The sequence below is a fragment of the Halichoerus grypus genome, chromosome 1 (assembly GCF_964656455.1).
Source record: "Halichoerus grypus chromosome 1, mHalGry1.hap1.1, whole genome shotgun sequence".
Lineage (NCBI taxonomy): Eukaryota > Metazoa > Chordata > Mammalia > Carnivora > Phocidae > Halichoerus > Halichoerus grypus.
The window spans coordinates 69,656,379-69,683,640 of NC_135712.1; the positions used below are offsets into that span (position 1 = coordinate 69,656,379).

General features: G+C 37.9%; 2 protein-coding genes across 10 annotated transcripts in view; one reads left to right on the top strand and one right to left on the bottom strand.

Moving 5' to 3' along the window:
• Window positions 1–2,480: 2,480 nt before the first annotated feature.
• Window positions 2,481–5,668, bottom strand: RPL35A (ribosomal protein L35a). 3 transcript variants are annotated; one of them, XM_036102668.2, is made up of 5 exons: window positions 5,622–5,668; window positions 4,841–4,886; window positions 4,482–4,634; window positions 3,399–3,543; window positions 2,481–2,558 (listed from the first exon to the last, which is right to left on the bottom strand). In XM_036102668.2, exons 2-5 carry the CDS (start codon window positions 4,849–4,851, stop codon window positions 2,535–2,537), a joined length of 333 nt encoding a protein of 110 aa, XP_035958561.1. In that variant the 5' UTR covers window positions 4,852–4,886; window positions 5,622–5,668; the 3' UTR covers window positions 2,481–2,534. The 3 variants fall into 3 exon arrangements, with proteins under 3 accessions (XP_035958561.1, XP_035958564.1, XP_035958565.1); XM_036102671.2 differs by having other exon boundaries at window positions 5,577–5,656; XM_036102672.2 differs by lacking the exon at window positions 5,622–5,668 and adding an exon at window positions 5,335–5,570.
• A 131-nt stretch (window positions 5,669–5,799) lies between these two features.
• DRC9 (dynein regulatory complex subunit 9) overlaps window positions 5,800–27,262 on the top strand; it is a 44,725-nt gene continuing 23,262 nt past the window's right edge. For 2 of the 7 annotated variants that reach the window (XM_036102657.2, XM_036102666.2), the window contains exons 1-5: window positions 5,800–6,108; window positions 10,797–10,865; window positions 12,139–12,406; window positions 16,516–16,730; window positions 19,182–19,310. In XM_036102657.2, the coding sequence (XP_035958550.1) occupies window positions 10,858–10,865; window positions 12,139–12,406; window positions 16,516–16,730; window positions 19,182–19,310 (620 nt within the window). In that variant the 5' untranslated portion in view covers window positions 5,800–6,108; window positions 10,797–10,857. Of the gene's footprint in view, window positions 6,109–6,267; window positions 6,802–10,796; window positions 10,866–12,138; window positions 12,407–16,515; window positions 16,731–19,181; window positions 19,311–27,262 lie in introns of those variants that run through there. The other 5 variants (XM_036102661.2, XM_036102659.2, XM_036102664.2 and 2 more) reach the window with 5 other exon arrangements.

Below are 27,262 nucleotides of genomic sequence, written 5' to 3' on the forward strand. Positions count from 1 at the left end.
TTTACAAGTGCTGTATTATTAAATCAGTTGAAGAGCACGAATTTGCGTGCAAAGTTGTTTTGCCACTGCATTTTCTCAGGTCATCCTAGGGATTCTCAGACTTCTCTTTGCCCAAATGCCCACTTGTTTATCCACCTCCATTACTCTACCATCATCCTTCTCAGAATACTGTATTCACTTAAACTCCTACAAAGGTGACAGGCTTTATGAGGTTTCCTCCTCTATATGCCTAATCCAGACATGAACATCCAGCTGCCTTCCTGGACATGTTCACAACTGAGTATCCTATAACTTCCTCAAACTCAACATCCCCCCCACAATGATCTTCTGGCTCCCCAACTTTGTAAATGTACTATTACCCACCCCACAACCAAAGCTAGGAATGTTAACTTTGAAGACTCCTCAGTTGGTCTTTGAATTCTCTTAATCCTTAGTACAGCACATAAAACCTGGCATAATCTGGCCATTTCTTAGTTTTCTATTTATTTTCCACAGTATTAGGTTTCAGTTACATAACCCAGTTGAAGAGTTCCTCAGATGCCTTCTGCTTTCACATAAATCCTAAAAGTCTTAAGATTTTACTTATTCATTTGAGAGAGAGAATGAGCAAGAGAGCGAGCATAAGCAGGGGGAGAGGCAGAGGGAGAGAGAGCAGCAGACTCCCCACTGAGCTGGGAGTCTGACACGGGGCTCGATCCCAGGACCCTGGGATCATGACCTGAGCCGAAGGCAGATGCTGAACTGAGCCACCCAGGCGCCCCCTAAAAGTCAGTTTCTATGAAATACCTCCCCAAGCATTTCTTCCTCTATTCCTAACCACTCCAAGTATATTGATACATCTTTGGGGCACCTGGGTGGCTCAGTCCATTAAGCAGCGCACTTGATTTTGGTTCAGGTCAAGGTCTCAGGGTTGTGAGATGGAGCCCCACATCCAGCTACGAGCTCTGCGGGGGAGTCTGCTTGAGATTCTTTCCCTTTACCTCTGTCCCTCCCCCAACTCACGCACTCTCAAATTTAAAAATAGTACTGATACATCTACTTAAATGACACAAGAGAATACTTTTAGATTATGTTGTTTCTCAACAACTAAATCTCACTGGTGTAGGTCTGAGATTGGTGCTTCTTGCCATTGACCCGATTTTTCAATGTCCATTTTCTTAGGGTTCTTATAACCAAATTGTGGCCATGAAATACACTGCTTAGATCTTGTGAAGAAAACATGGTTAACATTGGACCAAAGCTGCATCTGACCCACATCCACCTCTTTTCCCTTGAAGCTGTTCTTCCCAAATAAGCCCAAATGAGCCTGGCAGTACAAACACAAGGCCATTTCTGTGAAAGCTGGTATTTTTCCTTCCAACAGCAACTGTTGGCTTGAGGACCACCACTGGGCTAAACACACCTTTCTTATAACTGCTGTATGCTACTCCAAGTAGAATTAAAAACTGTAAAAGGGGTACAGTTTGACCAATTCTCAAATTTCTTGTTGGTATTTTCAGTGCAATGTCAAGATTTGGTGGTTAATAAAAGGATTAGCTGGCTGCTACTGCAACAATCAAGTATCTACAGCCACAATACTGCAAACTGATGCCTTGGCTCAAACTTCATTTCAACAATTCAGAGATTTGAAATACCCTGCAGCCCTGCTTTAGTTTCATCTTACACTAAAATATCTCAATCCTACACTTTACTACATTAAAACATGGAACCAAACTACACTGTCTGGGCAACCTCCCCCCACTCCCAACTCATTAAGAGTACTTTTTCTTGAGACGTATTTTGTTTAACTTACACATTATTACCAGTCAAGTGTTCTATACTGGCATGCTTTGTCCAGCCACACATCCCAAGGATATCTCATCCTTGCCTATCTAAACAAGCTGCCAGATACTCTCAATATAATCCTCATTTTAAGTTCTTGCAACTATCATTTTTATGTCAGTTTCCCAACCGATCTATACTGAATAAGTGCATACACTTTAAGGTAATTAAGGAGGCCATCAAAATAATTTTAAGTTTCTTTCACTGACTCCCAATCTAATGAGGAAGGCAGTTACATGTAATATACCACAATACCAAAGTTGAAATAAACTTAAGAGTTATAGATCCATTTTGATGTGGAAACCTGGCCAAGTGTTATGGTGTGTATCTGTACTGGCTAATATTTCTGGCTTCTGTCCTTCCTGGTCTCCATTTGTACAAAAGTTTTTCAGACAACATGTGCTCCATCACTTTAAAACTTCCAACATACTCCTTTTCCCACTGGCTCCAATCAAAGCTTGTTTCCCTCCCCTATCACATAAGGCCTTGTATTAAGATACTCTAACCTCCCTACCCTCATTAAAACCCTCCTATTGTCTAAATCTCTGTAATTGCCATTACATATAGCTCCCTGGCTTTCTTGTACTCTGAAAATGCTGGAAAATCGTCACCATTTAAATACAGCAACTTGAATTTAGGAAAAAGAAAATGGTAAGCCATTTAACAAAAATACAAGAGAACAAATCTACACCTTTATTTACTTTTCATTAAATTTAAATCCTTGAGGGGTACAGCATCTAGGAAGAAAAAAGAAAACAGGGTGTAATTAGATGCATGTTATATACAAATTTGTAAATGTCAGTTGAGTACAACAATATGGATAAATCTCCTCCCTCTGTCCCATTACTCATCTCTAAAAGGGATCCAATGACTGCTTACATCTTAGCAGGGAGAGAACTAAGTTCTTATAGCATCTAGATGAACACACTTTAAGAACCAGTACAGGGAACCCTGTAATCCACTTAATTTTGCTTCTTCCAATAACAGAGTAAAAACCTTCTGATGAAAAATCTCAATGGCTCAGAAGGGTTCCAAAGTACCATGTGATCCCAAGAATATAGCCCTGTCTACTAAAAATGAATACTAAGGAAAACAGGAGCTGTTTTAGAAAACCACAGGATCTGGACTCAATGGCTTGAACTGAAGTCCTGGGACCTAGAAACATGAGCATCAGTTTTCTTATATAAAATAAGGCTAACAACAACACCTATTCTAACAAGACTGTCATGAAGAAATGGGAATATCATGAATTATGCCAGGAAAATTTTTTCTTTTCTAACAATCACTTCTGTGTTCAGTAAATCTTTGCCAGAAAATTGTTCATTTAAATACTATCCCCCCCAACCCCAAGCTTTAGCAAAATCTGACATCTAGATACAATCCTTCTGAACACTTTGCCTTCACTTTCCTTCTAATGCCAGGAAATCTGATATTTCATAATACATCTACACGGTAGATGATTTTGAAGCACAACTCATGGGGTGATTTTAAAATCACAATAGTCTTTAGAGGTCAGAGCCCAAACCCCTGAGCTTAGTTTGACCCCAGAGTGTCATACTGCTAATAACTGTACTTACCACACGGATTCTGTGGCCAATGGCTTTAGCAGGAAGGTTGCTTCGGAATTTGGCACGAACCATGCCACTGTTTCCATGAGCACGAGTTACTTTTCCCCAGATTACTCTGGTTTTGTTTGGTTTGCCACCAGGAGTCACTGTGTTGCTGGTTTTAAAAGGGGATAAAAGAGGTGAGAACCCAGGCAACTAGTGTAGGGTGATACAAATTCAAGGTAACCTCTAGACCAGTGGTCACCAACTCACAACTGTAGTTAACCACTAAGTCACCTGAGAAACTAAAGTCTGGGGCATCATGCATTCAACAAATATTTGAGTACCTACTGTATGCCAGACAGTTTTATAAATGTATTTTTTGTAATTTTGTAAAATACAAAATTGCAGTTTACCAAAAAAAAAAATCCCTTTCAGATAACCAAGTAGTAAGTAAAATATATTAAATGTCAGATGATAATAGCTGCAACATTTTAAAAAAATATGGAAAGGCAGAAGGTATCATGGAGTGAATCCTAGCTAGGCTAAGAGTAGAAATAGGAAGCCCTGAATGATTATGGTCTTAAAGCCTCCTTAATGACATTTGTTTTTACTAAAGACGGAGGAAAGTTGGTACTGGAGCAACAAACAGATGATTTGAGTTATAATTTTAAAGGATCATTCTTGTTGCTGCAGGAATGGGGGGCAAAGATGAAAGCCATGTCCCCAGAAATTTTAACTGGTTTAATGAGTTTAATAATAATTTTTAAGCATGTATACAACATAATTTCAAGAAAGCAACAAAATGAATTAAAGTACATGAAAAACTGCTCTGTAACACCTTAAGAGGAGCGTAATATAAGGAGTTGGTTCCTTCCTTGAAACAATTAACAGCTGTCACCTTTCTAAGTGCAGAAGATACCTAAATCCAACACTACCCAGACAAGTAACATCCTTCTATAACCTCCCACGAAGTTCCTTAAAGGTCCAAAGTAGAAAACACAACAGCCCCAATTAGTTTACCAACATCTTTTGATTCTTCTTCTTTGAACAGGAAAAACCGACAAATCTCAACTAAAAACTTAAAAGGCATTATTAATACTATAAACTTACTTCTTTGCTTTGTACACATAAGCACATCTCTTGCCTAGATAGAATTCCGTTTCATCTCGAGCATAAACACCTTCGATTTTAAGAAGAGCTGTGTGCTCCCTCTGGTTCCGGAGACCCCGCTTATAGCCAGCAAAAATGGCCTTGGACCACAGCCTAAGACAAAACACACAGGAACCGTAAGTTGTTAAAAGATCTCGTTTCATGTCACTGGAAAGATCTGACTTGTAATGAGCTCTACTCAAATGTTACCTATAGCAAATATCTAGTTTTTTTCCCACCGGTTTCAATCTCATGTTTATGTTCATGCTTGTTAAGACAAAAAACTACAAATACAAAGCAATTATATGTAAAGCCCGTACCTTCCAGACATGATTTGGCGTTATAGGAGTCCTGTTCCCAGCAGGCCTTAAAACAAACAAAAAAACAGTTTAAAATCTTGGAACGCACGTTTCGCACCCGGTCCTCTCTCCGTTTCTTAAACCTGTCGGGCACATTCCTTTTTGCTCGGCATTTCACGTTAAGGGTACGGGGAAACATAATTATAGTATGACATCTACATGAAGCACAGTCGGGCAAGACTTCCCAACCTCAGAGAAAGCCTGATAACTGAGCAAACTCCAAAATGAAGACCACAACGAAAAGTATCAAGACTCCACAGTAAAACAAGTACCTCCTGAAAACTCCGAAAGGAAGCCCTGAGAAAATCCGTACCACGGTCAGCAGGAACAAAAATGAAGAGCGAGTAATCAGAGAGGCACACAGACAGGAATTGAATGGCAAAGGAAATGCTGAGGAAACGGGGACTGTAGACCTAGCCAGGTCTGGAGTGGGAGCGTAGGGAAAAAGAACTCACCCTAAAGGACCACTGCCTCAAAGAGGGAACTACATACGGGCAAAGTGCATCTATTACTCCGCTAAGGCCCAGGAAGCAACCGATTACGGGAGCGCCGGTTCTCCGGGCGTGCGGGGATCAGCACAATCAGTCCCACATCTCCTCAATCCTGTCCTCCCTGTTGCTGGAATCCATAGAAATCACTGGCTGGCACAGCCTCCCAGCCGCACCAGTGCCCTGCCGAGGCATATGGTTGAGCTCACCGCACTTATTTGCACCCAAAGTTCAGCAACAAAAACTCCCCTCACCTCCACAGACTCCAAGATGGCGGAAAAAGAAAGGCGAAGCCCCGCCGCGTGGCCTTGTGGGATAAACACCTCTCTGCCCCGCCCCCAGCTTAGGCATCTTCCGCAACCGCCAGAAAAAATAAAAATAAAAAGCCTCAGATGTCTTTGACTGAAGCAAACCACATTCAAGTGCACTCTTATAGTTCTTTCTCTAAGTCCTTTCATCTTTGTGAGCTGTGACACGTATTTTATAACAGAGGGAGGCAAGATGGTAGCCAGCTAAAGGAGGAGAAGAAAAGGTCCCCCAAAGCTGAGCGTTGCCAGAGAAACACCAGAGCTTGGTTCCTTAGTGGAAAAAGTGAAGCCAGACTGGAGGATATCTCCCCGCTTCGGGTATCCCAGATTTGATTCGCCAACATGGGGATATCTTTCCCTCCTACTACAGAGGAGTAGGGTGAACGGAGACTCTCGGATCCTAGCGTGGAAGAGAAAGGCCAGGAGCACGAAGGCAGGAAGAGCTCTTCCCTTCTCTTTAAGTTTCCCCCCTTACTCCTTTCCTCCTACTCCTTTATCTCTTTCAAGAAATGACCTAAGTTCTTACCTGCATCCTTCGTTTTGACTCCAGACTGAATAGGACTGCCCTGAAAAGGCCTTAATGCCTTTTAAAGAGCACCGTGCCTACACGAAATGGGTCTTCAGTAAATACTTGCAGACGAGAATGAGATAGATTAGTGGATATCAGAGATTTACATTGCCTAATTATTGCACATTTATTTGGGTTTCTCTATGCTTCATTCATTTATCCAGCAATTTATTGATTAAATACTATGTACCAAGCTTTGTTCTTGGCTCGGAGGACACTGCAGTAAACGAAACCACAGAAGTCTCTGCCCTCATAGAGCTAACATCCTAGTAGGGGAAGCAAGACAATAAGCAAGTAAAGTATATGGCACATTAGAAGGTAACTGAGAAAAATTTTCTCTATCGAGAAAAAAATTAAGCAGGGAGGCCACTGTAAAAAAAGGGTTTTACTCTGAGATGAGAAACCATTTGAGGGTTCTGGCTGGAGGAGTGACTCGATCTGACTTCCATTTTAGCGGGGTCACTGTTGAGACTGAAGGGAAGCAAGAACACCAGCAGGAAGATCAGTTAGGAGGCTATTGTAGTGAACCTGATAGATGATGGCATGTAGACAGGGGTGGTAAGTATTGGAATTCTGAATATATTTTAAATGTAACCCTGACAGGATTTGCTGATGGATAAGGAATGGGAGAAAGGAGTAAAGGGTGACTCCAGAGTTTTATGAAATAGTATCTATAAATCATATTTGAAGTCCTTTCATAAATACATCAGGATAGAATGTTTGTACCTTATAACCCACTCCCTCTATCCAGTTTTCTCTGTCCCAGAAATACACTAAAAGTCCCACTATTAAATGTACTAGAAATCCAAATGTAAGTAGTCCTGGGAGGAATAACGCATTAAATATGAGTTTTGTTTCTTTGTTCTTTCATTCACTCTACAAATACTTCTTGACCACAGTGCCTGAAACAGGATATAATAGTGAGCGTCACTATCATGTTCCTGCTTTTTTTTTTTTTTTTAAAGATTTTATTTATTTGCGAGAGAGAGAATGAGAGACAGAGAGCATGAGAGGGAGGAGGGTCAGAGGGAGAAGCAGACTCCCTGCTGAGCAGGGAGCCCGATGTGGGACTCGATCCCGGGACTCCAGGATCATGACCTGAGCCGAAGGCAGTCGCTTAACCAACTGAGCCACCCAGGCGCCCTCATGTTCCTGCTTTTATGACACTTAAGTTTAGTGGGGGAAAATGACAACATTACACATTGTGAAGAGAACTCTGCAGGAAAATAAGAGTGCAATGAGTGAACAGTGGAATCCTGATCCAGCCTCATGAGTCAGGGAAAGTGTCACCTGCAGAAGTGTCATTTAGGGCATTTTTCAAACCGCAGGTGAAGGCCCAGTAGTAGATTGTGATAATACTTTATAGTATTATAGGCAAAATATGATAGAATCAAAGGTATTAATATCATATTAAGGGTAAATCGTTATATGAAACTTGTTTCAGTTATTTGCATGTATGTATATTTATATATATGTATGCATGTGCACACTCTGTATAAAAATCTCTGTATATAGGGTCATTGCATCAGTCAGTGTTGCCTGGATGGAAACAATGATAGAGTTCAGAATTTCATAAAGGGTCTGCTTACAAAAGTGTAGGCAGGAGTGAAACTATAAGGGATGACATAGTCTCCAGGGACATGGGGCAGAAATAGTTACCCAAGACCCCAAGAGAGAGCAATGTGGAGAGGATTGCTTGACAGGTGCCATGGCCTTTAATAGAGAAACATAGCCAACCAGTGGTGATCTGGCAGGGAGGGAGCTGAGAGGATAACACTTGATCTCACTCTCCTACACTTACGGAATCTCCTGTTGATGCGCTCCATAAGGGTCAGTCTCTCAGGGCGTAAGAAATGGTGGAAATTGATTTAGAGCAAATGACAGATGCCTAGCCAAATGCCATTGATTTAGGCTGGTACCTGATGGATCAGTGGGACTTTACAAGGTGAAGAGTGAGGGGAAGAATGGTTCAAATCAAAGGAATAGCGTGTGCAAAGACCCTGAGTTGGAAAGGGGCATGATTCCATAGAACTGAAAGAAGCCCAAGGAGCCATGAGGGCAAGAAAAGGGCAGTGCCAAGTGGATATCTGAAGAGGAACAGAGCAGGCCAGATCATGCAGTTTAGAATTAGAATCCAAGTTTGCTTGGATTCTTAGCTTTTGTCCTAAGGCAATGGGAAACCATAGAAGGGTTCTAGGGAAAGACATGATTAGATTTTCAGTTTTAAATTTTCAATTCTTCGTTTAAAAAATAAGACAAGACAAAATCAGAGAGGGAGACAAACCATAAGAGACTCTTAATCATAGGAAACAAACTGAGGGTTGCTGGAGAGAAGGGGGTGGAAGGATGGGGTGGCTGGGTGATAGACATTAAGGAGGGCATGTGATGTAATGAGCACTAGGTATTATATGAGACTGATGAATCACTGACCTCTACCTCAGAAACCAATAATATATGTTAATTAATTGAATTTAAATTTAAAAATAGGGAAAAAAAGAAAATACAGTTTGGGGCTGGATTGAAGGAAATGAAAGCCGTTAGAAATGTAATTTCGGTTTAAACATGCAAACTGTTTAAACATAGACTAAAATGAAACATTTGGAAATTTGATTACATATTTTTCCCTTTAAACTAATAGGTTTTTTTTTTTATTTTTTTTATTGTTATGTTAATCCCCATACATTACATCATTAGTTTTAGATATAGTGTTCCATGATTCATTGTTTGTGCATAACACCCAGTGCTCCATGCAGAACGTGCCCTCCTCAATACCCATCACCGGGCTAACCCATCCTCCCACCCCCTTCCCCTCTAGAACCCTCAGTTTGTTTTTCAGAGTCCATCGTCTCTCATGGTTCTTCTCCCCCTCCGATTTTAAACTAATAGTTTAAAAAAAAAAAAAATACTGACTTTTAGAAGAGGATAGCAAGGTAATTGCATATTTGGGGAATGACAGTTTTTCTAAGAATCATGAGAAGCCTAACATCCCATTACAAAGTTAGAGCTGGAATACTCTAGATTAAATAATGAGCTGTCTCTTTTAGATATTGATACACCAGCCATTTCCTTAAAAAATAAACAAATTATAACAACAAAATTTTATTCTTCCACCTTCTGGACCATAAGAAACTTGCTTTCTGTGAAATGCTATTTGCTGCGCCTTCCTGTTGATTGTCATGGGTAACTCCTGCTCCCTTATTATAACTTATTTCCACCTGCTTTACATCCTCACTTGTATTTCCATTTGCAAAATAAAAAATAATATATAATCATTCTTTCAAAAGAAAAAACATCACTTCCAGTTTGGGGACTATTAGAGTTGTTCAAGCAAGAAACAACTGTCAGGTCCAGCATGGTACTGGGGGACATGGAAATAGAAGATAAAATCCACAAGACTTCGTGATGGTTTGGATTGGGAAATGCTGGTATCAAGATGAAGGAGGAATGGGGGTGCCTGGGTGGCTTAATCATTTGAGCCTCTGCCTTTCGGCTCAGGTCATGATCCCAGGGTCCTGGGATCCAGCCCTGAGTTGGGCTCCCTGCTTCTCCCTCTGGCCTTCCCCCTGCTCCTTCTCTCTCTCAAATAAAGAAATAAAATCTTAAAAAAATAGTAAGATGAAGGAAGAATGACTCCTAGATTTCTAGCATTGAGGAATGAGGAGCCCAAACAGCATGAACATACTGGATAGTGCATCAGCATAGCCCTATCTTACCTGCATGAAGCACATTTACCTATGCCCCAAGCCTTAAAAAAAGGAAAAATAGAGAAACAACAACACATCAAAAGAACAAAATCTTCCTTAAGCCATGATACTTCCTCTTAAAACTGCCCTTGTACCAGAAAATTTGGCTAGTTTGGCATATCTTTTTCAATTTACATAAAGATTCTGTTTTATATGTTTTCATTTTTACATATAATATTTCTGTTGTATGAGATATATTTGTATCCCCCTTCTTAGGAGCACTTTGTTGTGGACAAAATCATACTGGAAACTTACCATTTATTACTCATTTAGCATAGAGCAAAATTCTCCATAGGGTGTTCTCATTGTAAAGCTTGTTTAAACAGAAAGGATTTGGGCTTATAGTAACATCTTGATAGTAATAGTAAACTGATTTTCAGGAGAAATACAGCTTTTCTAGATACAATCTCAAGTGTTCTTCTAAGTCCAGGTTCAATACATTTTGTTATCTGACAGATCAGTGAGATGGAATGATCAAATTAAATATTTTAGTAATCAGAATAACAAAAGTAAATCTATAGATATTGCCAGTTAAAAATTAGAATATAATAATAATACGAAATCCATGTTGTACATTAATTTACCATAAGAAGAGACTCAAAGATTGCATTTATCAATAATTGCTTTTGTCATTAATTACATGATGTCAGGGGTTCTTCCATCTCTGGGACTGCTCTAATAAGCAAAAAGAAGGGATAAGCTGCAGCTCTTGTAATTCTTTAATTTTCTGTTATTAAAAGGGTATAGAAGTAATTTAATTATCATTCAACACTCCCTTAAACTAATCTCAATGTTTTCTTCCCATTTTAGGTGACTGCATTTTTTGTGAGATTGTAGATGTACCACGGAAGTTACAATTAATTTAAGAAGAATGGGAGAGTATGTTCAAAATTCCAATTTATTTTGTATACATATTTATTTATTTATTTATTTAAATTATGCCTTATGTTAAATTTATTTATTTATCTATTGCTGTGAACAAATTACCCCAAAGCTTAGTAACTTAAAATATCAACTTTTATTATTTCACATAGTTTCTGTGGGTCAGGAATTTGGGAACAGCTTTGCTGGATGGTTCTGGCTTAGGGTCTGTCATAAGATTGAAGTTGGCCAGGGCTGCAAACATTTGAAAATTTGACTGGGGCTGGAAGATATACTTCCAACATGGCTCATTTACAGAGCTGGGGAGTTGACGCTGGCTGTTGGCAAGAGGCCTTAGTTCCACACCCTCACAAACTTCTCCAAAGAGCTGCTTACATGTCCTTATGGCAAGGCAGCTGACTTCTTACAGAGTGAGAGATATGAGAGAGAGAGAGTAAGGGAAAAACTGTGTTTTACCACCTAAACCTAAGGTTAGGTGATAAAAGACATAGTATCCTCCTAGTTGGTCCTTTTAATGTGGGGGAGACTACTTTTGTAGTCATACCCTTTTGGGTATGAATATAAGAAGGTGGGAATCATATAGGCCCATTTTGGAGACTGGCTACTACATACTGTGTTGTTTTTTTGATTTTATTTATTTATTTGACAGAGAGAGAGACAGCGAGAGAGGGAACACAAGCAGGGGGAGTGGCAGAGGGAGAAGAAGGCTTCCCGCTGAGCAGGAAGCCCGATGCGGGGCTCGATCCCAGGACCCTGGGATCATGACCTGAGCCGAAGGCAGACGCTTAACGACTGAGCCACCCAGGCGCCCCTGTTTTTGTTTTTAATGTATTTATTTTTTTAAGTAAACTCTGTGCCGACGTGGGGTTTGAACTCACAACCCCAAGATCACATGCTCCACTGAATGAGCCAGCCAGTCACTCCTGCCACATTCTGTTTTTCATTAATCATGAGACACTTTTGATTAGTATTTAAAGATGTTGCTAGACAAAAAGTTAATTTGGGCTGAAATTAAAATTGGTTAACCCATAGAATGGGTTACATGAAGTTATTAAACAGTAAGTGGTTTGCCTTTGGTTGTTCAGGATGTCACAGGGAGATATTTAGCAGAACCATGTGTAAACTCCTACTTTCATTCTTTATCTTGGTTATATGACAATATGGACTTCAGAGGGGCCAATCTATATGCTGCCTGTGCTTTTGAGTTGAAGCAGTTTTTAAACATTTGGTGGCTGACTTATTTTTTTCTTTCTTTCTTTCTTTTTTTTAGAAGCCAACTAGAAGCCTCAAATCTTCCATCAAAAGTCTGGCATTCTGAGGTGACAGTGTCAGTGACAGGTGAGCCACCCAGTGCTGTAGAAGAAGAAAAAGAAACAGCTGAAAAAACAGACAAGGAAGTCATCCCGGAAATCATAGAGCCACTCTCCATTCTAGATGTGCTGAGGATCTCCGCAGTTCTGGAAGATACCACAGACCAGCTCTCTATTCTAAACTATATCATGCCAGTTCAGTATGAAAGAAGCCAAAGTATCAGCATGGTATATACACTCACCATTATGTAATTTTTGCTTTCTTTCCTTTTTATTTCCCTATCCCTTAGAGTACTTATGCTATCAAATTTAACATGGGAAATAGCACCTTTATCTCAGACAAAGAGGGCTATAATAATTACCTGAGATATGTACTCTGAATTGGTGGAGGGAAATAACTATAGCTCAAGATACATTGCCAGTCAGAATATCCTTTTCTTCCAGTATGTTGGCAATATTCAAAAAGGCCTATAGTAAATCAGTATAAATACAGTATATGTACTGAGAGTAGCCAATTTACTGAATTGCCCCACCTATCTTACATTTCTTAGCTGCTGAAAGCTAACTGAACCCTCTGGGGAGGAAATTCAGTTGGACCTTCTCAATGTTTCTTTATTCTAAAAAGACTTTGTTGTATTGTTGAGTATGTTGCAACCTGCTTTTGTGAATATCCAGCCAGGTCATTACATCAGCCATTACATTTTCAGTGATGTTATGGACTCCTCCTCAAAATGCTATTTGAGTTATCAAAAAAACTCAACTTGGTAGTGAGCAAAATCTTTATAAATTCTTAAGCTCTTTTAAATTTTTTTTTTAAGATTCATGTATTTATTTGAGAGAGAGAGCATGTGAGCCTGTGGGAGGGGCAGAGGTCCCTCAACTGACTGAACCACCCAGGCACCCCAAGCTCTTGTAATAATAACTTAGGTTATAGATATAAAATGAAAAGAACTTATTATTTATTTTTTTTAGAGAGAGAGAGCATGAGAGCAAGCAGGGGTGGGGGGTGATGGGCAGAAGAGGGAGAGGGAGAATCCCAAGCAGGCTCCATTCCCAGCACAGAGCTGGACGTGGGGCTTGATCTCACAACTCTGAGATCATGACCGAGCCGAAATCAAGAATCAGATGCTTAATTGGCTGAGCCACCCAGCGCTCCAGGAAAGAACTTATAAGTACAAATACACATTTATTACGTTCAGCAAAATTACATTATATAGTTTGTACAGCATACATTATTTCTGATTCTCTTAACAAATGAAAATTGCTGTATAAACAACAGAGTAAATTACTTTCCACATCTAACAGAAAAGAAGTTCATATTTATTGTAACTAGATAATTAAATTTCCCTTTCATTGCACCTTATCATTTTTAAATTATTGTTATTATTATTGTTATATATATAGTCTGGGTTTGTAAAGCTTTTATTAAAGTTTAAAAGTTAAAATTTTAATAGAACACTGGGTTTGGAGTCAGGAGATCTTTGCGGTTTAGTTGTGTACTATGAGCAGTTCATTTCACTTTCTTGGTCTTCATGTTCTTATTTGTAAAATGTGATGGAGCTTTTTGTGTGTCTTTTTTAAGATTTTTAAGTAACCTCCACACCCAAGGTGGAACTCGAACTCACAACCCCAAGATCAAGAGTCGCATGCTCCACTGACTGAGCAAACCAGGGGCTCCTACAGTGTAATAGAGTTTTAGCTAAATGATCCATATCATCCCTTCCAGTGCTAACATTCTATGAGTTTTGGGGTAGTTTTAAAACAACAGTAATGGGTATACCAAGAATTTTGTAACAAATTTTTTAAATCAATTTATGAATGGTAAAGAGATTAGAAACCCAAAAACTAAGCCTTTCAATGCATTTAAAACAAGAGTCTAATTCATACATTAATCTAGTTAACAAATAGTAAAGAAGAGTCTAGGGTTTCCTTCCTATTTATTGCCTCCCAGCAGTAGGAATCAAAAATAAAAAGATAGTTAACAAGATAAGGTCGATGATACTTAATCACTGATACTTACTGTGTCAGGCTAAAAAAGGGTAATTTGCCTTCGTAGAAACTCAAGAGAGGATGGAAAACCCAAATTTATAAACAATTCAGCAGTGGTCACCACTTCAGTAAATTAAAGAACAAAACTTTTGCACTATTTTATTCTGGTTTATGATAGTGATCTTCACCCACAAAATTTGCCGACTTAACAGAGGCCCTGCTTATGATTTCATAGTAGTGTATATAATAAAGGCTTACACTCATCTTTTTTTTACCCCCCCCGTCCACTCTTATCTTGATTAATAGAAGCTTAACAGCCCTTTCCTCAATATGAGTTCCACAACCTTACAAAATTGTGAGTCTTTTAAAATAATTGTTTGTTTTTTTACTTCCTAATACTAGTTGTTCTAACTTACAGATTTTACAATGCCATTGCTCTGTAAGGGCATAGGATATATATTTTAAATCCTTAGTATGTATGTGGATGTTTTCTTTCTCCAAAGGCTTCATTCATATTGTTCAGCCTTAGAACAACCTTGGGATGAAAGGTTAGTTAGCATTATCCCTCCTTTATAGCTATTTTTATAGCTAAGGACATCTCCAAATAGATTTTCAATGGTAAAATCATGGGATAGAATGATAAAAAAAAAAAATACTAATGTACCAGATTCTACCAGAAGTGGGAGTAATTGGACCAAAATTTGGGAAGAGCTCCCCTGCAGAGATACTGTTTCTCTTACCTTTTCCCTTAGGGTCTAATACCCTACCTCGTACATAGTGTATGCTATATAAAAATATTTTTTAGTGAGTGTACTAAAACATTTAGCTAGTTCCTTTAAGTTCTGTCTTTAAAAAATTCATATTTATTTATAGTAATCAGTAAATCAGGCTGCATGACACAGTTGCCTCCTTTTCCAGATGCCCAAGCATAAAGGTAGAGGAAAAATAGGGAAATAGAAAGAGCTTCCCAGGCCTTACACTTTCCCCTTTCCTACCTAGGCAAAATCTAAAATAATAACCATCCTTAAGGTTTTCCTTACGTCCAGGTAAGTTTCAGTTTAACTGTTGAAAGGCTACTTTTCTGTTCTCTTTGTAGCCAGTCAAATTAATTTTAATTTAAAGAAATATTTTAAAATTTAATTCTTAATTAAGGCAGCATTTTGTTTTGTTCTTGCCTACAGATGTTTTCCTCAGATCTGAATCTTTGCTTATTGTTGATGTAAAGAAAAACGCAGTTGAGTCTGCGTTTATTAACCGTTAATGGATCGTTTTTTAACATTTCTGGGCTAGTTGAAGTTTAGCTAAGGAAGACCTAGGCTTTATGTATCAATATGCAGATAAACCTTTCTTCTGTGCATAGGATCTGCACAAGAATTTAAGTAATCATAACAAGTACAGAACTTAAATAATTCTGTGTGCTGTTCTAAATGCATTATGTGTATTAATTTATTTAATCCTCATAGTAACTGTGAAGGCAGGTGCTATTATCCCTGTTTTACCAATGGGAAAATGGAGGCATAGAGATATTAAACAGTTGTCTAAGTCAGTATGGTTTAGTAAGAAATAAAGCCAGGATTCAAACAAGGAAGTTTGGTTTCAGAGTCCATAGGCATAATCACTATGTTATATGGCCTCTCAATAGCTAAAGCTTTTAGCAACAGATTAAATAGGAATCATCAATTAAAAGACATATGCTGTTCCTCAGGTTGATGCCTACCCCTCAGTGTTCAAGTTTGGGTCTGAAAAATGAATTATTTTGGCTTTTTCCCACATGACCTTCGAAATCTATACCACACCACTAATTTTACCAACTTATGCTCTTTGCTAGGATATTTCTTTCATTCTTTATATTTCATATTCATGTGTTCAATGAACATTTGAGTTTTCTATACCCTCGGCATTGTTCTAAGCAATGAGACTATAAAGATGGCTGCATTTATTATGCAGTCTTGTTCCAAAAAGAATCTGAGGTGAACCAAGATCTCTAAGACACTGCCCCTTCCCTCATAGAATTTACAATCTAATGGAGACATTTATACAAATAATTACAACATGGTAAATATCTGCTAATAGAGATATTTCATGAGGAACTTTACCTTTGATCTTAGTCTTAAAGCTTACCAGGTGGTAAGTTGAGGAAAGACAGGCAAAAGGAATGTTGTCTAAAGGCAGGAAGGCACAAAATAGCAGGACGTGATTTGGGTGGCTGAAGAAAAGGGTAATTTTCTTGTGTGTTGAGTACAGGTGGCAGAAGGTGAGGTTGAAAAATGTAGGCAGAAGCCCTGGTATAGCATTGTTTCTTTACTCTTAAAATCTGTCTTACATAAAACATCATTTCTTGTTTTTAGAAGAAAAACAAGAGCTTAGAAAAACTTCCAGAGGCCTCAAGAACCTCAAAAATATCCAGTCCATTCTTACCTAAAGAAGAAACCAAGTTGCCAGGAGTCCAAAAAGGAAGCCAATTTACCAATGAGTTTAACAAAATGCAAGATTTTGTCTTCAAAAAACCTGCAAGACAGACCATAATGTCCACGGAGATAATGAAGAAAATTCAGATTGATAGGTAAAGAAGGAGAGCATATTTGGAAAAGTAATAGTAAAATGGGTGCAAGGGTGGCTGCTGTCTTCTCTTAGGGATTGGTCATTAGATGCAAAGGTACTGCTGATAATAGGATTAGCTAAAGACTGCTTAGAGGGAGTGTGGTACAATTGAAAGTATGGTGGCTATATGATCATGGGCAAGTTGTTGAGCCTTTGTGTCCAGCTTTTAAAAGTGAAAATAATTATAGCAACTTTGCAATATCAGTGTGAGAATTAGAAATAAGGCTGCAGCCAAGTGCCTGGCACAAATTGGTAGCTGTTGTGATGCTTTATCTATGAGTAAGAGATGGACACCATCCAAGTAGCCAACTTTTTTTTTTTTTTAAGATTTTATTTATTTATTTGACAGAGAGAGACACAGCGAGAGAGGGAACACAAGCAGCAGGAGTGGGAGAGGGAGAAGCAGGCTCTCCGCCGAGCAGGGAGCCTGATGCGGAGCTCGATCCCAGGACCCTGGGATGATGACCTGAGCCGAAGGCAGACGCTTAACGACCGAGCCACCCAGGCGCCCCAAATAGCCAACTTTTAAGCTGAGTTTTAATCCTGAGAATTTCTGAAAGGCAGTCTCGGTTTCCATTGTCTCATTATTCAGTTTTTTGTCAGGCTTGCTGACAAGGAAGCCTGTTAAGTTTAAAAGAGGATGTAATATTATGGTAAGAATTGTTGGTAAATGAATGTTTATAGCAATTACCCAGGGCCACTAGCCATATCCAGCCCGTAGTCTGTTTTTGAAAATAAATTTTATTAGAATACAGCATTGCCCATTTGTTTACATATTGTTTCTTGCTACTTTCATGAGTAGCAAAGCTGAGTAGTTACAGCAGAGAATTTATGGCCTGCAAAGCCAAGAATATTTACCATTTCTCTCTTTATAGGAAGAGTTTGCCAACCCCTGCATCGGAGGGGTAATGTTCCTTGTGAAATCAATCTGGCTCAGATTTGCATACATGACAGAAAGGTGTCCTGCTTATAAACACCAATCTAGTTAATGTCCTTTTCATTCTCTGTGGGATGGCTCATATCTTTTCAATTGGTTTTTTTTTACTTCGATGTACTTCTTTTTTCTTAATATAGTTATTGAATCTTTCTGTTTGAACTCTTGTCAAAAATTATTATGAAAACATTAAATAGCAGCATTTAAAATCTATACCTATAAGAATATTATAAAAAGTAATGGATGGGGACCTGGGTGGCTCAGTCGGTTAAGCATCTGCCTTTGGCTCAGGTCATGATCCCAGGGTCCTGGGATTGGGCCCTGAGTTGGGCTCCCTGCTCAGCGGGGAGCCTGCTTCTCCCTCTCCCTCTGCCACTCCCCCTGCTTGTGCTCTCTTGCTCTCTCTCTCAAATAAATAAATAAAAATCTTTAAAAAATAAAATAAAAAGCAACAGACTATGAGTCAGGAAACCTGGATTATGTAGTTCTACCTTTTTCTCAAATTAGTTATGTGACCTTGGGCAAGTCATTTAACCTTCCTGATCCTGTGTTTACTCATCTATAAAATGTGAGTGTTTTATTAGCTCTTTTATTTTTTTAAGATTTTATTTATTTACGAGAGAGGGAGAGGGGAGGGGCAGAGGGAGAAGCAGACTCCCCGCTGAGCAGGGAGCCCGACGCAGGGCTTGATCCCAGGACCCTGAGATCATGACCTGAGCCACAGGCAGATACTTAACCAACTGAGCCACCCAGGTTCCCCTGTTAGCTCTTTAAAAAAATTTTTAAATGATTTAACTTTTGCAAAATTATGAAATATTTTTAAAATGCAGAAAAATATAAAAAATGAAATAATGAGTACTTAAGTGTGTAACCACCATATCTTAACATTTTACCATGATTACTTTAGAGGTGTTTGGTTTTTTTTAAATAAAATACTTAAGATACAATTGGAGCCTCTGATACTAGCCCCTCACTGTTCCCCCAAAGACAAACTCTCTTCTGAATTTGGTGTTTATTATTCTCTTACATTCTCTTGTGATACTTCTATTAAGTATGTATGTGTTTTATTTAAACAATACAATTTTATATGTTTTAAAATATTATATATATAATATCATACTGTACATTCAATGTTTGTTAGTCCTTGGTATGTAAACTTTGTCAGGTTAAGGAAGTTCTCTTTTATTTCTAGTTTGCTAAGAGTTTTTGTTGCTCATTTTCAAATGAGTGGATATTGAATTTTGCCAAATGTCTTTTCTGCATCTGTTGTGATGGCCATATGGTTTTTCTCCTTTCCTTTTGTTTATGTGTTGAATACTATTAATAGACTTTCTAATGCTAAACTATTCTTGCATTCCAGGAGTAATTCCAACTTAGTTATGATTTTCATCCTGGGTCTTAACCTGTGTGACTTCTGTAGCCCTTGTAAATGTAAGAAAATATACCTTATTAACTCATCCTTTTTGTGTCTCCTTACAGGCAATTTTTCAGTGATATAATTACAGATACCATGCAGGAGTTGGAAGAGTCAGGCACTTTCACCAGCCTCCTGAAAGCCCTGGGCAAAGAGAGGGAAAACAAAATGCATTTTTATGATATCATTGCCAGGTCCGAGTAATATTAGGTTTATTTGCTGTGTTGTATTTTTTTTTAAAGATTTTTATTTATTTATTTGAGAGGGAGAGTGAGCGAGAGGTTGAGAGAGAGAGAGTGAGAGAGCAAGTGAGCAAGAGAGAGAGCACACACAAGCAGGGGGTGGGGCAGAGGGAGAAGCAGACTCCTCGTTGAGCAGGGAGCCCGATGTAGGGTTCACTCCCCGGACTCCGGGATCATCACCTGAGCTGAAGGCAGACCCAGGTGCCCCTGCTGTGTTGTATTTTAAAATGCCATAAAACTTTTACCAGAAGTTCTTGATTTCTAAAGCAAATCAAATTTGTGCTTTCCAGGGAAGATAAATAGAGCTCAGAAATGTAAGTGCTAATCTTAGTTTTGCTGGGACAATAATTCAGATTTCTGGGCTTCAGTTATGTATATCTACAGTATGTCAAGAATATTCTTCCTATTGTACAGTAATCTTTCTTTTTTTTTTTAAATGTTAATTCCGGGTAGTTAACATACAGTGTAATATTAGTTTCAGGTATACGATACAGTGATTCAGCACTTCTATACAGTACCTGGTGCTCCTCATGACAATTGCACTCCTTAATCCCCATCATCGATTTAACCCATACCTGCCCCCCTCTGGTAACCATCAGTTTGTTCTCTGTAGTTAAGAGTCTGTGTCTTGGTTTGTCTCTTTTTTTTTTCTTTGCTTGCTTGTTTTATTAAATTCCACATATGAATGAAATCATATGGTATTTATCTTTCTCTGACTGACTTTGCTTAGCATTATACTCTCTAGCTCCATCCATGTTGTTACAAATGGCAAGATTTCATTCTTTTTTATGGCTGAATAATAGTCCATTGTGTATATTCCACATTTCGATATCCATTCTTCAATCGATGAACACTTGGGCTGCTTCCATATCTTGGCTATTGTAAATAATGCTGCTATAAACATAGAGGTGCATATATCCCTCTGAATTAGTATTTTTATGTTCTTTGGGTAAAACGTAGTAGCACAATTATTGGATCATAGGGTAGTTCTATTTTTAACTTTTTGAGGAAACTCGATACTGTGTTCTACAGTGGCTGCATCAGTTTGCATTCCCACTGAGAGTGTGAATGGTTCCTTTTTTCTTCACATCCTCAACCAACACCTGTTGTTTCTTGTGCTGTTGATTTTAGCCATTCTGACAGGTGTGAAGTGATACCTCATTGTAGTTTTGATTTGTATTTGATGGTAAGTTTTGATGAACATCATTTCATATATTCGTTGGCCATCTGTATGTCTTTGGAGAAATGCCTGTTCATGTCTTCCGCCCATTTTTTAACTGGATTATTTTTTTGGTGTTGAGTTTTAGAAGTTCTTTATTTTGGGTTCCAACCTTTTATCAGATATGTCATTTGCAAATATCTTCTCCCATTCTATAGATTGCCTTTTAGTTTTCTTGATTGTTTCCATCACTCTGAAGAAGCTTTTTTTTTTTTTTTTTTAATGCAGTCCCAATAGTTTACTTTTGGTTTTGTTTCCCTTGCCTCAGGAGACCTATCTAGAAAAAGTTGCCACAGCCAATGTCAGAGAAGTTACTGCCTGTGCTTTCTTCTAGGATTTTTATGGTTTCAGGTCTTACATTTAGGTCTTTAATCCATTTTGAATTTATTTTTGTAGATGGTGTAAGAAAGTAGTCTGGTTTCTTCCTTTTGCATGTTGCTGTCCAGTTTTCCCAACATTTGTTAAAGAAAATTGTCTTTTTCCCATTGGATATTCTTTCATGCTTTGTCGAAGATTGATTGACCATATAATTGTGGGTTTATTTCTGAATTTTCTCTTCTGTTCTGTTGATCTATGTGTCCATTTTTGTGCCAGTACCATCCTATTTTGATTACTACAGCTTTGTAATATAACTTGAAGTCCAGAATTGTGATGATTCCAGCTTTGCTGTTCTTTTTCAAGATTGCTGTGTCTATTTGGGGTCTTTTGTGATTCCATACAAATTTTAGGATTGTTTGTTCTAGTTCTGTGAAAAATGCTGTTGGTATTTTGATAGGGATTGCATTATATATGTAGATTGCTTTGGGTAATATAGACATTTTCACAAGATTTGTTCTTCCAATCCATGAGCATGGAATGTCTTTCCATTTCTTGGTATTGTCTTCAATTTCTTTTGTCAGTTTTTTGTAGTTTTCAGAATACAGGACTTTCATCTCTTTTGTTAGGTTTATTCCTAGGTATCTTATTATTTTTGGTGCAATTGTAAATGGGATTGTTTTCTTAATTTCTGTTTCTGTTACTTCATTATTGGTGTATAGAAATGCAACAGATTTCTGTACATTGGTTTTGTATTCTGCGACTTCACTAAGTTTGTTTAGCAGGTATAGCAGTTTTTTGGTGGAATCTTTTGGGTTTGAGATATATATATCTTATTATATATAAATAAATATATATAGTATCATGTCATCTGCAAATAGTCAAATAGTGAAAGTTTTACTTCTTCCTTACCGATTTGGATACCTTTACAGTAATCTTTCTTAAGACTGAATTCACTGAAAATCCCTGGACCATAGCAGGTGATAATAAAAAGCATGCCAAGGAAAGTTTTCTTTTCCAGAGCCTTTCAACTAATTCCAAAGATTTTCATACTCTAAGAAATTGAACACAATCAAATGATTTGGGGACCACAACAAAATTCTTTTTATATGAACCCTGAATACTCAAATGAGAGTGTTCATCCTGTTTGCACAGGAATTGTTTTTACTTGAGTTATTTTCTCTTCCTTTGCACCTTAGAATTGGTAATAAATTCTGTACTAGGGATATGTTGACGGTTAGATTAATTAATACATGTAAAGCATTTAGGATAGTTCCTGCACATAGTGTCTAATAATAATAATAACAGCTAGTATTATAGACTTAGCATTGTGAGCACATTTTGTTACTTAGTAATTTCAAAAAAAAGCTAATCAAGTAAGAAAAATAAAAAAGAAATATATGTACCACTATTTGGAAGGGAGAAAATAATAATGTAGATAGTTTGCCAGTGATTGATTTTACATATGTGATTGTGTATCATAATTTCTTCTTTTAATTTTTCTTCCAATTAGATAGGCATCAATTTAGATTTATTTAAGTTGGAGAATTATATCTAGATTTGGGCAAATCAGTAACAAATTTTTAGTATTTTAACTATTGTGTGATTGGCACTTTTAAAATCTTATCTTAGATAGAAGATAGGTAAGATTTTCTATTTAGTTCCCTGAATAAGAGCTTTATGAAATAAACTTTGTATACTGTTAAAGAAATTATTCAGACATGTTAAAATGGTGAGGAAGGCTTTATTCAGGTCTGCTGTAATAGGGAGAGAGATTAGGCTTAACTCTGAATACAGTAAAGGCAGCTGAGGATTTCTAGCCAGTGAGGGGGTCAGTGGATGGAAAATTACTAAGATACATAAAGAATAGGGGATTCTTGGTAAACTAATTAACAGGATTTTTGCTGAAAGCAGACCAAAGGCTTAGACATCAAGGATGGGGGATGAGGAATTTGAACAGCTATCCAGGGTGATCAGATATCAAGGGTGGGGGATTCTCGCTAAACTGTCTTAGCAGAAATCTTGCTAAACTGGGCTATGCAGGCTGAAGGCAAGTTCTGGGGCCAAGGTCATGCCTGGTAGAGAAGAAGGCTCAGAGGAGCCTGATTAGTTTGGTCAAGGAGAGAGTTTTGTCGATACCATAACATTCATCCTTTTAAAGTATACAATTTGGTGGGTTTTGGTATATTCACAGTTGTGTAATCATCACTACTATCTAATTCCAGAACATTCTCATCATTCCAAAAAAGAAAGCCTGTACTTATTAGTATTCACTCTCCATCCATCTCTTCTCAGCTCCTCTATTTAGTTTTAAATGAAGCTTCTTTTAATGGTAATGATCTTCACTAACAATAAAGTCTTACAAAATAATAAGAAAAATACCAGTACATAAATAGAAAAATGTAATGAAAAAATAAGTGTAATGAGTGAGTCTTGGGGAAAGCCCCAAACATAGGGCCTGCCATAAAATGATTTTTCCTTCTTCCAGGAGCAGAGGATGTGAAAGACATGCTTAAAGTATGCATTCTACCTGTGAGATGTGCGCATATCTGCCCCTAAGTAAGAATTAATAACATGTAAAAATCCTCTGCTTAAATCCCGTTTGGTTAAGAATCATTCTCACTTTTTTTTTTTTTTTAAGTAATCTCTACACCCAAAATGCGGCTCAAACTCACAACCTGGAGATCAAGAGTGGCATGCTCTTCTAACTGAGCCAGCCAGCCACCCCTCACTTATTTTTTTTATTTTAAAATTTTATATTTATTTATTTGACAGAGAGAGAGACAGCGAGAGAGGGAACACAAGCAGGGGGAGTGGGAGAGGGAGAAGCAGGCTTCCCACTGAGCAGGGAGCCCAATGTGGGGCTCAATCCCAGGACCCTGGGATCATGACCTGAGCCGAAGGCAGACGCCCAAGGACTGAGCCACCCAGGTGCCCCCCTCACTTATTTTTTAATATGTATCCCACTTCAATATTATTCAGGGCAGGCAGACTACATTGTTTTTCAAAGCAAAAGGAGAGATTTTGCCAGGTTTTAAGGCCTTTTGAGATTTTGGTCAGAAGGTCAAGATGTATGAGGTATCACTTTCATCATGGTCACTTAGTCTCTACTCTAGAAAGGCAAACAAAGGTGCCAGAATAGCCCCTCTGCTTGCTGAAGCCATAACCTGGATACTTCTTATTGGAACTCAGCTGTAGAATATAGGTCACTAATAAACGTGCAAACCACACCAGCACTATTCCCATTTGTGGTAGAAAGGTGTACATGACTTAAATACTATGTGAGTATTGTTTGGGCATTGCTTTTTTTTTTTTTTTTAATAGACTTCAGTTTTAGATTTATAGAAAAATTGAGCAGAAAGTAGAGTTCCTATATATCCCTTATTATTGACATCTTATATTAATGCAATGCATTTGTTGTCATCTATGAGCCAATATTGATACATTATTATTAACTAACGTCCATAGGGGATCACTCTTTGTGTTATACATTTTATGCATTTTGACAAATGTGTGGTGACATGCATCCACCATTCCAGTTTTATGCAGAATAGTTTCACTGCCCTAAAATTTCTCTGTGTTCTACCTATTCATCCCTCCTGCCCTCCCCCTGAGTCCCTGGCAACCACTGATTTTTTTTACTGTCTTCATGGTTTTGCCTTCTTCAGAATGTCATGCATTTGGAATCATACAGTACATAGCTTTTCCAGATTGGCTTCTTTCACTTAGTATTATGTGTTTAAGGTTCTTCCATGTCTTTTCATGTTTGACAGCTCATTTCTTTGTTAGCACAGAATAATATTTCATTGTCTGGATATACCACAGCTTATCTATTCACATACTGAAGGACAACTTGGTTGCTTCCAAGTTTTGACAATTATTGAATAAAACTACTTTAAATATCTATGTATGGCAAGACTATACTTTCGGGGATCATTTCTATAGTTTGTTAAATATCTATGTATGGGTTTTTTTTTTTTTTATATTTATGTATTAGAGAGAGAAAGAGAGAAAGCCGGGAGGAGTGGGGCAGAGGGAGAGAGAGCGAGAAAGTCAAGCAGACTCCATACTGAGCATGGAGCACGATGCGTGGCTCAATCTCATGACCCTGCAGTCAGACTTGAGCCAAAACCAAGAGTCAGATGCTTTAACTGCCTGTGCCATGCCACCCAGGCACCCCTCTATGTATAGGTTTTGGTGTGGACATAGATTTTTAACTCATTTGAGGAAATACCAAGGAGCATAATTGCTAGGTTGTTATGGTAAGAGTATGTTTAGTTTTGTAAGAAGCTGCCAAACTGACTTCTGCATTCTCACCAACAGTGAATGAGAGTTCCTGTTGCTCCACATCCTTGGCAGCATTTGGTGGTGTCAATCTTTTGGATTTCTGCCTTTCTGTTCAGTGTATAGTGGCCTCATTGCTGTTTTAATTGGGCATTGCTTTTGCTAGAGAGTAAAAAGTGGGCTGACTGGTCTTTATCTCTTAGTGTGCTGAAATTTCCTTTCATTGTGATGATGAATCAAAATGTAGTCTGATCCAGAGAGATGAGACATCCTTTGATTTGGCATATCCAAAAATGATAAGAAAAGACAGTTCACTGAAGGGGACACATAGTAGGCCAATAAACATATAAGAAATGTTTACCTTCAAATCAGTAGTATACCATTTTTCATTTCTCACACTGACCAGTTTTCTTCTTTATGGCAAACAGCACTAGTGGGAATATAGTTTTAGATGTAATCTGTTGGGTTTTTTCCATGCCCCTAGAATAGTTAGAGCATCATTTTTGGTTAAATTAATACTTAGTATTATGATGATGATGATTATGTGTAAATAGTTCACAGATGGGACATACAGTACATATAATGATTAAATTTTCTTTCTTGAACAGCTTTTTTTTTTTTTCCCCCTAGAGTTAAATCTTGCCACTTTTTTGTTTGCCTGTTTTGACATTTCTGTTCAAATCCAGCACCCAACTCTTCACCAGAGCCCTGGAACTCTTTAAGTGTAGTCATACATATTAAGTCTTTCCTTCCTTCCTTCCTTCTTTCCTTCCTTCCTTTCTTCTTTCTTTCTTTCCTTCCTTCCTTCCTTCTTTCTTTTTTCCTTTTGAAACTTTCTTCTGTTCTTTTTCTCCTCTTTGTTGCTGTTGCTCCTAGGGCCTGCAGCATTACTATGGTTCTGGGCCTTCCTTTCATCTCCTGAGATTTCCTTTTGATCCTGTTTTCTAGACCCCCATTCTTCCTCTTTTTTATGTAAATCCCCCATTTTGTTGGAGCATGAACAAAGGGTGCATGGAAGTTACATATATTAAGATCTTACATGTCTGAAAATCTTTTTCTGTCTCATGCTTTATTAGTAATTTGACTAGGTACAGATTTTTAGATTGAAAATCATCTTTCATAATTTTGAAGGCAATACTCCACTAATTTCTAGTTTCCGTCATAAATAACACTTATTTATTTAACTGAATGTACACTAGGGTTCTGAATTTATTATTAGAGATAAATATTTTGCATCTTTCTTATCTGTTTCTTATAATCTATAAATGGGAATTACATAATCTATAGTTCGGCAATGACAATCTCAATCTCAAGATTCTAGTTTAAGTACATGCTTTCTAAACATTTCTGAATAGCAATACTTATCTAGATGCTATTTAGTGGGAAGGTGTTTTGGTTGTGGCTATAGACTGAATGTTTGCATACCCCACCCCTGCCCCCAATTTATTTGTTGAAACCCTAACCATCAATGTAATGATATTAGAAGGTGGGACCTTTGGGAAGTGATTAGGTCATGAGGGTGGAGGCCTCATGAATGAGATTAATGCCCATATAAAGGACACCCCAGAGACTTCTTCTTCCCTTCCATCATATAAAGATGCAAGTGAAAATGACCATCTGTGAACCAGGAAACAGTTTCTCACCAGACACTGAATCTGATGGCGCCTAGATCTTGGACTTCACAGTCTCCAAACTGTGAGAAATGAATTCTGTTATTTATAAGCCACCCAATCTGATATATTTTGTAATGGTGGCCTGAGCTAAGACAGTTTTTATTTTGTTTTGGTTATATTTACATTGTTTTATTTATTGTATCGTTTTGTTTTTTTCTTCAGACCTAGATAATGGCATTACTAGAGATAAGCAGAATTCTGTTTCTGAGTACAAACAGAAACCTAAAGTAGTTACGTTCTAATTCAGATGGTACTGAATTTGAATCCTGCTTTGCCATTTACTGTTTGTGTGCCCATGGCAAGTGTGTTAAGTCATGTCTTCTGAGAGTTGCCAAGATGAGATTATTCATGCAAAGACTTTATCAGGGGAAACACCTGTGTGAGAGAAAATGTGGAGGGAGCCTTCGGACTCA